This window comes from Rattus norvegicus, chromosome 19, assembly GCF_036323735.1.
Source record: "Rattus norvegicus strain BN/NHsdMcwi chromosome 19, GRCr8, whole genome shotgun sequence".
NCBI lineage: Eukaryota > Metazoa > Chordata > Mammalia > Rodentia > Muridae > Rattus > Rattus norvegicus.
Window position 1 is genome coordinate 62,380,251 of NC_086037.1, and position 12,251 is coordinate 62,392,501.

The 12,251-nt window shown below is 52.2% G+C and overlaps 1 protein-coding gene across 4 annotated transcripts in view; it reads left to right on the forward strand.

Moving 5' to 3' along the window:
• Cmip (c-Maf-inducing protein) overlaps positions 1-12,251 on the forward strand; it is a 206,042-nt gene that overhangs the window by 166,849 nt on the left and 26,942 nt on the right. For all 4 annotated transcript variants that reach the window (NM_001163273.1, XM_063277945.1, XM_006255684.5 and 1 more), the window contains 4 exons: positions 1,381-1,443; positions 5,451-5,531; positions 8,407-8,510; positions 9,972-10,076. In NM_001163273.1, the coding sequence (NP_001156745.1) occupies positions 1,381-1,443; positions 5,451-5,531; positions 8,407-8,510; positions 9,972-10,076 (353 nt within the window). The remainder of the gene's footprint in view (positions 1-1,380; positions 1,444-5,450; positions 5,532-8,406; positions 8,511-9,971; positions 10,077-12,251) is intronic.

Genomic DNA, 12,251 nt, shown 5'->3' on the forward strand with positions numbered 1-12,251 from the left:
GATCCTCTCTGGGACTTGGCATTAAACCCAGGGCCTCACACACACTTTGTAAACACCCCATCGCCGTGCTGCATGATAGCACTTTTCTCTCATAACGTGTTATTTGAAAATAAGGTCTCAGTACACACTCAGAGACCTGTTCCGGGCCGTCCTGGAACTCATTCTGTAATGCAGGCTGACTGTCCGATTCCAGTTCCCCTGTCTCAGCTTCCTGAGCGACTGGATGACTCCTGGACTTGGCTTAATCTCCTTTATACAGTCTTCTCCATGATACCCCCCTAAAACCAGCCTCTGCTGTTACACGGCGAGCCCCAAGGAGACTTTCCAAGCAGTTGCTCAAGGAGTGAAGGGGTACCCCACCCTGCTTTAATATGACCTGGAGTGTGTTTAGAGGCCATTGGGTTGTCACATGCAAGGAAGCTACTGTTTATATTTAACAAGACAAGGCTCTAGCTATCCTGGGCCTCCTGTGGCACACAGGACTGGCACCCCACAAAGCACAATCAGCTGATGGATAAGGAACCCCACTTGTTGATGACTGCGCATCCGACACCTGCAGAGACTTTTCGGACCCCACTTTTCCCAGGGCCAGCTTAAGGATCGTTTGAGACAAAGCCACCTATTCCAGCACTCTTGTTACTAGGACAGGACAAGATCAGAATCATCCAGGGCTCCGCCCAGCCTGGATGCTCAGCCCCTAGTTTGCTGCCAGGAGCCCAGCTCCCCACAGAGCTAGAAACGTAGAAGGTGCCAAGATCCCTTATTGGAAATAGCATCATGTTCACCCAGTAAGATGTCCTGCTGCTTAGTCAGAAGTTGTGGGCTTGAGGGCGGTATGGATAAATGCCAGCTAGTCATGAAGCCCCTAAAGTTAGCTGTCTTCACTGTGGGTCTAGCCTGGAGACTTCCCGAATTCTGGAGCTCTGGTCTGTACCTTAGAAAAGGCGTTCTAGGGGTTGGGGATTTAGCTCAGTGGTAGAGCGCTTGCCTAGCAAGCGCAAGGCCCTGGGTTCGGTCCCCAGCTCCGAAAAAAAGAAAAAAGAGAGAAAAAGAAGAAAAAAAAGAAAAGAAAAGGCGTTCTAGGGGTTGGGGATTTAGCTCAGTGGTAGAGCGCTTGCCTAGCAAGCACAAGGCCCTGGGTTCGGTCCCCAGCTCCGAAAAAAAAAAGAAAAGAAAAAAAAAAAAGAAAAGAAAAAAAAGAAAAGAAAAAAAAAAAGAAAGGAAAAAGAAAAGGCGTTCTACCTGAAGGAGAGTAGAGGGTTGTTCCTATCTTTTAGAGTGGCTCTCTTCTGCAGACTGCACCCCTCCCTCCCTTCCTCCCACAACACCCCCACCCCCACCCCAGATCCCGCTGACTGATGGCTGTTTGTTTTCTCGTAGGCAATTGCGCCTCTGCTGGAGAACAACCACCCACCACCAGACCTCTGCGAGTTCTTCTGCAAGGTACAGTATCACCGCCATGGGCTGCAAGAGGCCACCGCCACCACGGTGTGCCAACTAGATGGGTCTGAATGCCCCGGCTGAATGCCAAGCCTACCTGGCAACCTGGTCAGGGTGCCAGATGCAGGCAGAAGGCGTCCAGGTGCCCATTCTTGGGGTTGCTGTCCTCTGCCAGACAGGCTGAGGAAGAACCGGGCGTCTGGCTTTTCTGTGCACTATTCCTGGCTGTCTTGGGAGGCAGCTTGCAGCCAGTCTTCTAGATTCCTGACGTCAGAGCTGGGTTATTCTTAGCTGAGGCTCCTCTGAGCACTGACTGGCCCAGGGTAGGGGCCCGGCAAAGCAGGGCTTTTCCCTGGACAAGGGAAACTGGCATCATGTGCCAGGTCAGCTTGGAGGAGCTACAGACTAGGGCAGCATGCCCAGGGACCTGGTGCCAACCTCCCAGCAGAGTTTGTCTGCAGCATACCCAGGCACACCAGGGGACAGGGCCTTCCCAGAAAGCACAGCTCAGCAGCTTGGGGGCTGGACTGGCACACAAATCTGTCCTTTGCACACACGCTCGAGCGCTCCCCCCCCCCCGTTCCTCCTCCCCTCTCTCTGTGAATGTGCGTGCGCGCGCACGTGTGTGTTTGCTCTAATAACTTGATATCCTTAGAAAGACACAGGCTTGCTTCTTTCGCCTCCCCAGCACTGCCATGCCGTAGCCCCGCCGACTAATTTCCTTTGTGTTCTCTCCTTCCTTGGTTCTCCTGGGTACCATGTGGGTCCCTGCCCCCCTCTACAACCTCATGCTGCCTGTTGGAGACATTGGAAAATGGGGCAAGACTGTGTTCTGTTTGACTCTGCTTCTCCTATAAGGTGACATTTCCCAGTGACTCACACATTGGCCAGCCCATGGCACCCAGGGGGCAGTTTAGGACCCAGCACACAAGTCCCTTTCTTCAAGTGTTATAGGTGATGGGCCCTTTGGTCCAAGTAGGCAAGCAACTACCCGCACAGCAGTCCCACACAGGAGAGGAGCTTCCGCCTCAGAGCTCAGTGTCAGCTCCCAGGCAGATGAAGTAAGGGAGCCCCGCCCGGCCTTTCTCCCGGTTTCATAGTTAAGCAGTGTTTATTCCAGAAAAGTTGACCTTTGTTAAAGTCTTTTAAACGATTTATTTACTTACTCTGTACGCTTGTGCACACATAAGCCATGGTGAGTGTATGGAGGTCACAGGAGAACTTGTTAGAAGCCATGTACTCCTTTAACCTTGTGGGTTTTAAGGATCCAACTCAGGTTGTCAGGCTTCGTGACAAACACCCTTACTTGCTGAGCAACCTCACTAGTCCCCCTCCACAAGTAAGTCTTTCTCTGGGGTCCCTGCTAGCATAAAACAAAGTAGGAGAAAATGGGCCCTGGGCAGTCCCTGCTGGGATCTAAATGGAGAGATAAGAACACGACCAGGGCCATGGGGCTTCAGGCTGTCTTTGCTCTGGTGGCTAAGCCCTGGGAGAGGAGCTTCATTGCTTCAAAGCCCCCCTCACCAGCTCCCTGGCGCCTCTGAGCCTGTCTGGGGAGTTTCTAGACAGCCCTTCCAGCTGGACTTCCAGATCTCAGACACAAAGGTTTGAGGAAATTTTGCTGCTCTGGTTTCCCAGGAAAGCCCTGGGCTCTTTCTCCTCAGGTCCATTGACCTTACTAAGAGTTGCAAATGGAACTCTTTCTGGGGCAAGGGGCTCATAGGTGCAAGCAGGTCAGTGGGGCAAGGTTACTGAAGGCCTAATTCAATTTCAAAGCAAGGTGTAGTGGTAGAATACGTGCCTAGCATTAACTCCACTGAGTCTCTGCATTTGATTCCCCATCACTGCTTGAAACTGTGTTTGATGGCTGAGAAGTCAGAGGCTGCTCTACATCTAGAATGTTCTCCAGCTTATCAGACCAGCCTGCTGAATCTTACAGAAGGAATGAGATTGGAGGCAGAAAATACCTTTCTGAAATGGCCTTAAACGGTCAAACAAAAACCAACAAAAGATTCTATCTTGTCCATTTTTTTTTACCTTACTTTAATTTTAAAAAAACAAAAAAACCAAAAACCACTCATCGAGTTGAGTTAGAAACCGAAATCCACCCATAGACTCAAATAGCAGATTCTGTCAGTTGCCAGAATTTTGAGGCAATCAAGGTGTTCCTCGGTTAACTGTGGCCTGCTCACCCAGTGGAATCTGTGCATGTATGTATGTGTGTGGGTGACTATCCATGCACACGTGTGCACATGTGTGCAGAATTCAGAGGACAACCTCGAGTGCCTTCCCTTCCTCGGACAGGTTTTATATTTTGACACAGGGCTTCTTCACCGGCCTGTGGCTTGCCAATTAGCCCCACTGCTGTCTCTCAGTCTCCCAGTGTTGGGGTCACAAGCATGTTGGTTTTAGTTTTATGTACTTACAAATGTATGTCACAGGGGCTGGAGAGATGGCTCAGGGGTTAAGAACACCGACTGCTCTTCCAGAGGTCCTGAGTTCAATTCCCAGCAACCACATGATGACTCACAACCATCTGTCATGGGATCTGATGCCCTCTTCTGGTGTGTCTGAAGACAGCAACAGTGTGTACTCACATACATAAAATAAATAAAATCTTTAAAAAAAAAATGTATGTCACATGTTAGATTTAGGTGGGTTCCCACAGAGGCCAGAAGAGGGTATCCGATATCCTGGGATTGGAGTTTATAGGTAGCTGTGAACTACCTTTTTGGAAATTCCCACCCTTTGCAAGAACAGCAAGCCGTGGTAACCATGGAGCTACCCTCCCCACTCATTCCCGGTTTGTTTTAAGATTTATTCATTGTGATTGATAGATGTATATGAGTACACTGCAGCTGTCTTCAGAGACACCAGGAGAGGGCATCAGATCCCATTACAGATGGTAGTGAGCCACCATGTGGTTTCTGGGATTTGAACTCAGGACCTCTGGAAGAGCAGTCAGTGCTCTTAACTGCTCAGCCATCTCTCCAGTCCATGTCTGTTAGTTTGTTTTTAACATGGGTTCTAGGGATGGAACCCAGCAAGCACTTTTCTGAGTCATCTCCAGGGACCCCCAAAGAAGCATTGCAAAGAAAGGAGTTACCAGCTGTGGTAACTCACACCTGTGATCCCAGCGGTGGGGGAAACTGAGGCAGGAGGACCTTGATTTCCAGGACAGCCTGAACTACTTAGCGAGACCCTGTCTCAAAAAAGGAAGGGACGAGAAGCTGTGAGAACCCTGCAGGGAGCACTCCCGCACACCCTGTGAGAGTTACCACCACATAAGAACACCCCATACTGCACAGGCTTCGTGCCTTTGTGGTTTCAGCCATGGGTTGAGCATCTGTAGTACCCAAGTCTGAAATTCAAAATGCTCCAAAACCCCAAACTTCAGAGTGCTGACAGGACACCCTGAGTAGGAAATCGTCAGAATAGGCATGCTGAAAACATTGCGTAAAAGTACCTTAAGACTCTGCATAAAAAAGGACCTATTATTTCAGGGCTCTGCATCTCAGTCAGTGCCAGTTAACCTGAGTACAGAGCTCTGGGAGTGCCAGGCTGCTAGGAAGGGTCAGAGCTCAGTGCTTGCAAAGGCTCGGGGAGGGACGGGATGCTATCCAACAGAGCTCAAGGCAAATCTACTATATACTACTGTCGTTGGTGATTTGAGCCCTTAACCTTGGGTCTAGACCCCTAGAAGGGACACTCAGAGGCCAACCAAGTGTGAAATGTTGGAATGAGAAAATAAATGCCTGCAAACAAGTATGCTGTGGTGCTGTGAGCAGTCGACCGCTGGGGAGGCTGGAACACATCCCCGCTTGGCATTTGTGCTCTGAGCCTAACTCTGCTCTGAAGCATGAGGTCTTCCTCAACGAGCTGCATCATTCAGCAAAGCAAACCATCTTCTTAGTGGGCTTGGTATCATCGTGTGGCCTCTGGAAGCAGCAGGCCATGGGTGGGGCTCCCCCAGCCTACACTGACTGGCTGCACCCTTCTCCCGTCCCCAGCACTGCAGAGAGCGGCCCCGGTCTATGGTGGTCATCGAGGTGTTCACGCCAGTGGTTCAGAGGATCCTTAAGCATAATATGGTGAGTACCTGGACAGCCGTGGGTGGCTGGGTGTGGCCTGTCCTTCAGGACCCTCTGTCTCCAATCGAGCAGACAGCAAAATCCCTTGTAGGTCAGGATAGATGTTGTTACTGGGATCATGGCTTCCATTGAGTGGTCCCCACTATGGGATGCAGGCAGTACTCCGCTCTCCGGGTTGTGGAGTGGGGCTCTTCACTCTTGAAGGGATAGCCTGGGCTCAGCGAAGGGTGTGGTATAGGGGGTGAGAGCGGGATTCAGGGTGAGAAGGCCTTCAGCAGTTGTGGTCTCAGCTGGACGTAAATGTCAACATCTGAGTGGTGACTTGTGGAACCTTGCCCCGGGGATCTTTCTCCCTCCAGCTTGTCACCTCAGTCCAGCCAGGACTCAGGAAATAACATACCCTTCAACTCTACCCAAATAGGACCCTAACACAGACAAAGGACATTTCGGGGTCTGGAGGTGTTGCTTGGTTAATAGTATACCTGTTCAGCATGCATGAGACCCCAAGTTCTGTCTCCAGCATCACGTAAACCAAGTGGGTAATGGACCCTAGGGAAGGTGAATGGGAGCAGGCAAGTCAGTTCGAGGTCACTGTCAACTGCGTAATGAGTTAAAGGTCAGCTTGTTCTACATGAGAGCCTGTCCCGTGTAAAGGCAAAGGTGACCAGGGGCACACACAGTAGGGGGAAATCTAACCAGAGTCGAAGTTAGTCCGTTTTTAAAAACCTAAAGACACAACTTAATCATCCCCTTTAAGGACCTGCCGTTCAATGTCTGAGGCACTTCCTGTGAGAATGGCAAATAGTACTGCATGTAGAGACTCAGGGAGCAAGACCTGCTGGCTGACCACAGGTCTCCAACACGGACAGCGCCTGAGAAGAACGGGTGTGTTTCTGGACATTTACCGGATACCTTTTTTCGGAACCAGATACCATGGTGCGTCGTTAAGAATTGGAAGAGACGTTTTCTTGCTAGAAGAAGTACATCGAAGGATGGCTTGGGAGGTGGCCCGCTGAAATGAGAGGTCACTTCGCACATGCAAGGATAGGAACGCAAAATCCCCAGGGCCTTGTATGTGTTCTTAGCACTGAGCTATGCCCCTGCCTGCTTGACAGTCTGGTGACGTTGGCCATGCACTCACTGCATAGCTCTGGGAGGATCTTGACCACATACATGCAGGTTGATTAGGGAGCAGGAGGCAGGGTGAACAGCAGGAGCTATGAATGGAGCACAGTGGGCCTCTCCCTAGATAGGAAGGCAAGCTGAAGTATTCCAGAGCCTCCCATCCTGCAGGACCTCATTCCTAGCTGAGTGCTGCATGTGTGTATGCCCACTGTGTGCACACGTGCTTGAGCATGAGAGTATGTCTGCACATTTCTTAAGCTCCTCTCTGAGTTCTGTCCCTCTCCTGTGTAAACAAATGACCTTAAGGGACACCCCGTAAGTAAAACCACCCCTACTCCTATGCTGGGGGGGTCAAATCCAGAACTCTGCCCCTGAGCCTGCCAGTTGATTTTTTTCAAGGGGTCCCATCGAGTGGGGCAGGATGAGTTCAAGTGTCACCCGTGAGACATCTTGCTGGCCAGATAGATTTTTTTCAGAGTTGGAACACCAGTGTGTCTTCCTCTCGCTGAGCAGACGACACCAGTGGCAGGCCGACCAGTGGGGACCGGTACCTGACAGCCCTTAGAGTTGCATCTCCCACTGAGCGTGGGAATAAGCACAGTTGGATAGCATTTGGGCCTTTGCTAAAAGTGCTTCCTCTTTCTTGTTGCCCACTTCTCCAGAACAGGGCAGAGGCAAGAGAAGACCCTGGGCCACTCTGGGTACTCGGCTTGTACCTCCTGGTCGGGCTTTGTTTGCCTATACCCATTGATGTCAGTCTCAGAGAATGCCACTCCACTAGAGCAGTAAGAGTCCCTTTGTCCTTGCTCGGGGCCCATAATTAAGCCTCAAGTGCGGCCACAAATGGACACCTGTGAGCTCTGGATGCAGCTGTACCCCAGGCTGGGAACACTACCTTTGTTAAGTGGCCATCTTGCTCCTCATTACCTCAGCTTCCTCCCTTCCCCATCTTCAGTGACACAACCACGCTGCCCTTCCCTGGCTGTGTTCCTACACACTGGCTGCCTCCTGCACGCCCACGCCTGACACCCACATCGCCTTCCAGTTCCCACCAGCATTCTCCTTTGAGCGTAGGCCCTCGCTGTGTAATCCAGGCTAGCCACGGACTGACGAATGTCCTGCCTCGGCCTCTCAAGAACTAGGATCATAGGTGTGTGCCATTGTTCCTGGCTTCCGGCTGTGCCTTCCAGGGTGGCTTCTCATATTCAGACACTCTTTTTGGACTCGTGCCGGAGACTAAGGGGTGTCTGGGGTCTGCCAAACCAAGAGAAGCCCCTGAGGAACTGTGTCTGGGCTCATCCCAACTCAGGAGGAAGCTGGTGTCTCCTCGATGTCTGTGGCAGGGGTACTCAGAGCTATGCTTGCCCAGAGCCACCTAATCCCAACCCTAAGAGATGAGTTTCCCTTCTCACTATGTATACTTCTACACTGGCATCTCTCAGACTGCTGACTGGCTACCTTAGACGCCAGCTCAGGGAATCGGTTCAGGTGGCTACCTCAAAAGAGCTTGTAGTTTCCCGGGTGACCAGAGGCCAAGCAGAATATCTGACCCTCAAGGGTCTGACAGAGGACAGACCTAGACTTGATGAGCTCGGCCTGCCGGCAGGTTCATGCAGTAGAAACATGCAGCCTGCTCCAGGACTCCTCCTCACCATGGGAAACGTTAGAGGTGTGAGTTCATGTGTGGCGTCTCCCTCCACCAGCTCCTCCTGGCCATGCCTGCTGAGCTCTACCTTTGCTCTCTCTCCAGGACTTCGGGAAATGCCCAAGGCTGAGGCTCTTCACCCAGGAGTACATCCTCGCCCTGAATGAGCTCAACGCAGGCATGGAGGTGGTCAAGAAGTTCATTCAAAGGTGTGTCTTGCCTACCCACCCAGCCACCCCCTCCTCTCCCTGCCCCACACTACCTGGTTTGTGACACTCAGGGAAGAACTGTGCCTCACCTAAGACTCTCCGAATCGGGCATGGTCCCAGCTGCTTGCTTGTTTTGTGACCATGAGCCTGTCTGCCACTGTGCCTCCACGATCCCGCTTCCTTTGATGTCCCCAGGAGATTGTTATTATAACTAGCTAACACATGAAGAAACCCTTAGCGGGGTGGAGGGGAGCTTCTGAACCGTGTTCCTGTCTCTGTGGCCCCCTCCCCAGGGGGCTGTGGGTATTTAGGGTGGAGCAAGGACCAGGGACAAGAGCAATGTTGACCGCTCACGTTGGCCTGTATTCTGCAAGGTTTCCTCTTCAAATGGTCTCCTCGTGCCTCAGTTTCCTTATCTATGAAATGAGATCTCCAGTGCCCATTCGGGTCAATGACTATGACAACCCCAGTGAGCTGAAGTGTACAATTTCTCCTTTGTTTAAAGAAAACCTGGCTTGGGGGCTGGGGATGTGGCAGCAGGCAGATTGCCTAGCATGCTTGAAGCCTGGGATCCACGCCCAGTACAAGGGAAGCCGTGCATCCCAATGCAGTTCTATGGTCCCCGCCCTCGGTAAATGGAGTCAGGGGAACCAGAAGTCCAGACTCATCTTGGGCTACGTCGCAAGTTCATATCCAGCTTGAGCCAATTACAAAACTTTGATTTGTGTGACCGGTGCCCACTGCAATCCCACAGCATATGACTGTGCTCAGGCAGTTGTCCTGCAGGGTCTGGTGTCAGCTCCCCATTCCCCACCACACACACGTGCATGCATGTGCACACTTCTAACCTTGACTCTGGTTTGTGGGGTCAGAGCAGGACAGACTTGTCTCAGTGACACCAGCCACGATGGCAGTTTCCTAGAGAGGTTCCGTGTGTCATCGTAGACACACAGGTCAGCCCATTTTACAGGTAAACAACCATGGCACAGAGGCCTCCATAACAAACAGTACAGTGACACCTATTAAGGGCTCTGTAGTGCTGCTTGCCCAGTGCTCAGCTAAGGTGACCCGAGATGACATTGTTTTTAGCAAAGCACACTTTTAAGACTAAAACCATCGTGAATGGTCATTTCCGAAACACCTGTGCAGATGGCGCTGTCCCAGGCTAGAGCTGCACGGTCACAACTAGGTTTGATCCTCTGTCACTGGCTGAGGAGAGTCTGTCTCTCTTCACACAGCTCAAGGCCTAGGGGTAGAGTCTAAGCAGTTGGCTAGGCCACTGAGCTGTCACCCATCTTGGCTAGGAGCTCAGACCTGAGTCACCAGCCACGTGGCACAGGCTCTCCTCCGCCTCATGAGGGCTGACAGAAGAGGTGGCCTCCCACCTGGCGCACCTCCCTAACTCCACCTCTGGCCGACAGCTCCTCCACAGCCTCCTTACCTCCCTGTCCTCTCTTTCAGCATGCATGGCCCCACAGGGCACTGCCCACACCCCCGGGTCCTGCCCAACCTCGTGGCTGTGTGCCTGGCTGCCATATATTCCTGCTATGAAGAGTTCATCAACAGGTCAGTGCTAGTGTGCTGCGTGGGTCCGGGTGGGAGCACAGGGCCACCCTGTCCTGGGATTGTGTCACTGAAGAGGACAGATTGTCATCCCTCTCTGCAAATGGCCGTGGGGTGTGGAGCCAGCCCTGGGTTAGGGCTGAGAAGAGAGCATGAGGCCCAGCATCAGAAGCCACAGGGCAGAGGCACCTAGGCCCTAGCTACTGGTGTCCTAGGCTGAAGGCTGCTCACTATGGGACAGGTAGCGCTCAGGGAGTGAGCCAAAAGGCTGCTCAGGCGTGCCAGGGTGTGTGGCACTCGGGTGTTTGGATGAGCGCCCGTCTGTCCTTTTAGGCTAAGGCAGGAGGGTAGTGACAGGTTTAAGGCTACATAGTGAGGACTTGAGGGGGAGGGGACGGACGTGGAGAGAGTCTACGTGTGTGTGTTTACGTGTGCGTGGGGGAGGGGATGTTACAGCATTTTCCAGACTTGCCGTTTGGATCTTGGGTCTTGGTGAATGGGGTTTGTATGCCGGCTGCAGAAGAGTATATTTTCAGAGCTAGGAAGTGATTGTTTTGTGCCTGTGGTCACCTCCCCTCCTGAAGCAAATGTTCTCAGGGGACTCATAGATCCCTGACTACACCAGAGCCTGTCAGGTGGGAGACAGGCCGTGCACATGGTAAAGCCCAAGTAGTGAGGGGACCAGAATGGGTGTTTGCTTGTGAGCAGGGGGAAGCTTTAGGGCCTAGGATTTAGGTGGAAGCCGGTGTCTGCTGACCCAGCTCAGACACCTGACCCAGGAAACGAGGTGTGACTCACTCAGTTGTATATCTCTTTACCCATCCTCCAAGGTTTGATCCAGACCCATCTGTTCTGGTTAAGGCTGTTTGGGGGATGCCGGAGGACACGGGTGCTATTGATCTGTGAGCTACTTCCTGTAGTGTTGTAGGTCACGCAGGACATGGTGCTGCAGCTGCCCAGTTGTTGAGTTGAAACGCTACACAGCTCTGAGGGGCCCCTGCTGTCTAGGCACCGGTAGACCTGTGGGGGTGGGGGGTGGCGCTAGGCACTAGTAGAGCCAGGGGCTGGGGGTCAGGTGCAGCATGTACTGAATGAAGTATTCTCACAACAAAAAGGCCCTAGTGCCTTTGGAAATCTCTGACCTTGGGTGGATGGAGCTACTAAAACCAGAAGGCAGAGAAGGATGGGGCTGTGACAGATCAGGCATGTTTCAAGGTATCAGGGCATGAGAGAGGAGAGTTGGTCTTCTACCCCTCCGTCCTGGTCCTGACATTGAGAGGAGTCCTCTCAATGCAGTGACCAACCATGTCCCTGTTTTTGAAAGATGGCTGGATCCCAGGAGTCTGCTCAAAGACTGTGCTGCCCCTTCCCCTAGGAAGACAGCTCCTGTCTGTCTGTCTGTACATCCCCTCCCATCCCGCAGTTGCTGGTGACATCACCAATCAGAGAGCCTTTGTTCTGGAGACGTAGCTGTTGGACTTTTGCCAGCACAATACAGGGTCTACTCAGCTTACAAAAAAGAAAAGAGGAACAAATACCGGGGCTCCCCAGTGCCATTCTGAATTAACTGGTGTGGTCTCGGTGGAATTTGGAGTCCCTGGACTAGAGCTAAGAACTCTTGCCAGTAGGAACTTAGAAGGGCCCTTCAGGGAGGTCCTATTAAAGACAAGACCACCAGACTTAGGGAAGCAGGAAGAGGAGCAGAGGAAGCAGTGTATGCAATGGCCCAGTGGTGACGGGACTACCGTTGATCATAGCATTTTTCTATCCGTGTTCCCCGAACCAGAGCCACTCAGCCTGCTGCAGTTCCGTGCAGACTTTGTCGGCTGGGGATTCAGGAGTCCTCTTGCCTTACCTGCCCAGGGTCTACTCATGGACAGAGCAGGAGCCCAGGGAAATTGGTGCAGCTAAGACTAAAGAGAGAGAAGCTGAGGACGAAGGGACTCCCCGGGGCTGGTGTTGAAAGCAGATTGAGCTCAACAGGTAAAGTGCCTGCCGTACAAGTGTGAGGACCAGAGTTCAGATCCCGGGAACCCACGTAAAAGCTAGGGTTTGTGAGTAGGCTCCGTAGCCATTTATAATCCTAGCGATGTGGTAGATTTCCTAGCTACTGGCCTAGGGAAATGGTCAAGCTTTAGGTTTGACTGCAAGACTCTGCTGCCATAGATAAGATGGAGA